This window comes from Atta colombica, unplaced genomic scaffold, assembly GCF_001594045.1.
Source record: "Atta colombica isolate Treedump-2 unplaced genomic scaffold, Acol1.0 scaffold344, whole genome shotgun sequence".
NCBI lineage: Eukaryota > Metazoa > Arthropoda > Insecta > Hymenoptera > Formicidae > Atta > Atta colombica.
The window spans coordinates 578,690-581,706 of NW_017259453.1; the positions used below are offsets into that span (position 1 = coordinate 578,690).

The 3,017-nt window shown below is 27.6% G+C and overlaps 1 protein-coding gene across 1 annotated transcript in view; it reads left to right on the forward strand.

The window, feature by feature from the left end:
• LOC108690651 overlaps nt 1–2,097 on the forward strand; it is a 4,609-nt gene extending 2,512 nt beyond the window's left edge. Inside the window, exons 3-4 of the mRNA XM_018198044.1 lie at nt 1,602–1,896; nt 2,062–2,097. Coding sequence (XP_018053533.1) covers nt 1,602–1,896; nt 2,062–2,097 — 331 coding nt within the window. The remainder of the gene's footprint in view (nt 1–1,601; nt 1,897–2,061) is intronic.
• Nucleotides 2,098–3,017: the final 920 nt, after the last annotated feature.

Here is a 3,017-nt window from a genome sequence, read left to right on the forward strand (position 1 = left end):
TGTGTATGTTTATTTTGCAACCATAAAACGGCACGTGAATGAACAAGAGGTAGCGTGACACGACAAAGCGTTAAGTGATCGATGTTCGTCTTGTGAGAAGTATGGCCACCGTGATTGCTATATATTTAATAAGGATGTTGCCGCTAAATATCCAAACAGCACGTGTCAGGCACGTGTATTGATCTTTTATCATTGATATTATCAATTTTATAATAATATATAATCAAATTTATATTAGAATTTTATTGATAGCAATTATGTAATTGAAATGTGTAAATTATTTTGAAATTTCATATAAAAATCTTTAAAAATAATGTATTAAAATTTATCGTTAATAATTTGAGAGGTAAAATTACTTGATATACATACAGTATACAATTTTTTCCACTATAAGCCTATATTAACATGTGCGTTCCACTCAATTTTATAACTCTTACAATTAGTATAATTAGTATAATTACAATTAGTATAATTATATTAAACCACCAGTGTATCATAAATTAACACGTTTCCACAAAAATGATATCATGCTGTGAGAATACAAAGCCCTGTTAATTCTTTTTACAGGATGATCACGCAACTCTTTTCAAGTTATTATATCGATATCATTTCGGGGCATCTGTCGCATAATCATACGTGAATCTTTGTTATAAATATGAGTATAAATCTATGGCGCTTATAGATATAAATTCAGTATACTGAGTAAAACATTTTCTTTCATTAATCATTATTAATCGTATTATCATTTTATAAATTATTATTCATTATAAATTATTATTATTATAAATTATTATTATAAATTAAAATTCAAATCTTTTAATATTCTTTAATATACGTATAAGTTGATTCATAAGAGTTATATTTGAAATTTCTTTATAGGGAATAGCTCTGCTCTCCTGACTTTTTCTTTTTTCGGTATCGAAACAGGTATCACGGTCCGTTGTAGGTAATAGGTCTCGGATAATGGCGACCTATTTGACCTTCGGTTTGTAGCTAACCTGCTGCGTATTTCCAACTTCTTCCAAGTTTTTATCTTCGAGATTTTGTACGACTGTGCACGCTATAATAGATATTTGCTAACATTCCGGCATTATAATATTCCTTATAATTATTTCGTGATTATGATTATCAATTTTAATCAAAATTAATATTTTTTATAATTTTAATGTCAATATATTTGTATAATATTACATTAAAATATATAATATGAACGTAATCATATAACGTAATTATTAGTACTGTTGTTCTTAATAACAATTTTTATTGGATACAATAAACAATCCTAATACTATCTATTTTAATAAATTAATAAATTATTAAAATTAATTAATGTTGTTTTCTGAATTCATAGTATGATGCAGAATTAATGCTGCTTACATTATTGCAAATCCGCAAATATTAATTATGATCTTTAGTAATTACAATATTAACAAAATTAGAATTAATTTCTTAAGTAAGAGTTGTTCTTATTCTTTATTTTAATTGTATCGAGTTGCTCTGATAAAGACGTACTATTGTGGATTCATTTATTATTATTATAATACAAAAGCCACGTGAGTTCTTCACGGATGCTGCAAGCTCTCACGTGGATTTCATTTCAGGATCGCTTATAAAATGGTGCTGAAGAGAGAAGGAGGAAGGGGAGGAAATACGAGGGGAGAAGAATGGAGTTATGGAGCGACTAGGGAAGCGAAGGGGAAGAGAAAGATGCCGGCTGGCAAGCAGATGGTTGCCCCGTTTATTGGTTTATTCGTCGGTTCAGCCATGACGTTCCGTCCGGCCATGAAACAAGCCGGAGATTCTCCTTGTGTTAGAGAATATCAAGCAACGAGACTACAACTGCTCTTCCTATTAAAATGCATTTGTGAGCTACTTACTCGCGTAGTAAATATAATCGTTAGTATCAAACTATAGTAAACTTAAAACTGATGGTTATATTTTCGATAATATGCTCACATGGAAGATACTTACTATTTATCTTTTCATTTTTATTTATTTGTTTTTACAACGTCTATAATCAGTAACATTATTTTGCATTAATCGATTTTTGTTATTTTACAGATTTTTCGCAGACACTTTGTATCATTCCTATCATGATAAATTTATGAATTATATATCATTAAGAAGAAAAGATCTATAAATTTCCAATGTATATGTAAGTAATAAGAGAATCTTTAAAATTGATTTCCTGTTACAAGAATATATGTTATTTGATTTTGTTAACTATTATATCTTAAAAGTAGCAGTATTGTTGTGTTGTATTATACTGATAAATATTTCTTCACATTATGTTTGTTATCACTATACATATGCAATATTTTATTATAATGATAATTTAACATGAAACTTACACGTTAATATAATATACAATAAAGAAAAATAATGAATTGATTAATTAATTAATTATAAGTTTTCAACATAGTAAAGTATATTTTTTCTTTAATTTATGCAACTTGTTTTATAATACGTATTCTAATGTATATATATATATATATATATATATATATCTGACTGAAGCAAAATTCATTTAATAGCGGGTTAGAGAACTTTAATATGTAGCATTTCTCTCGATACTAGTTTTATAAATATGAAAAATATACGTAGTTAAAGAATAATAGCAATTTTGATAGCGGAATACAAATGTACGCTTTATATAGATATGATATAGATGATATTCCGTAATGGCGTTCTAGGGGCGGACGAAATGCTCAGGTCGATAGAAGGAAGGTTGCTTGTCTACGAAACTCAAATACGCTTTCGTCTTATTGCTGATGATCATCCCCACTTATAATGGGCTTATCTGTGATATATCCTCAGAAATGTAATCAACATGACTCAAAATTGATTAGATCGTAAAGTAAGTACATGCAATTTTAAATGTTTATAGATTTTAATAGATGAGAGGAAAATAAAATTTTGAAGAAAAATAAGAATAAATAATTTTAGGAAAATTATAAAACATAACAAAGTAACAGTTTCTTTTTTGCTAGGGAATTTCAGTATTCTTGTATTACGTC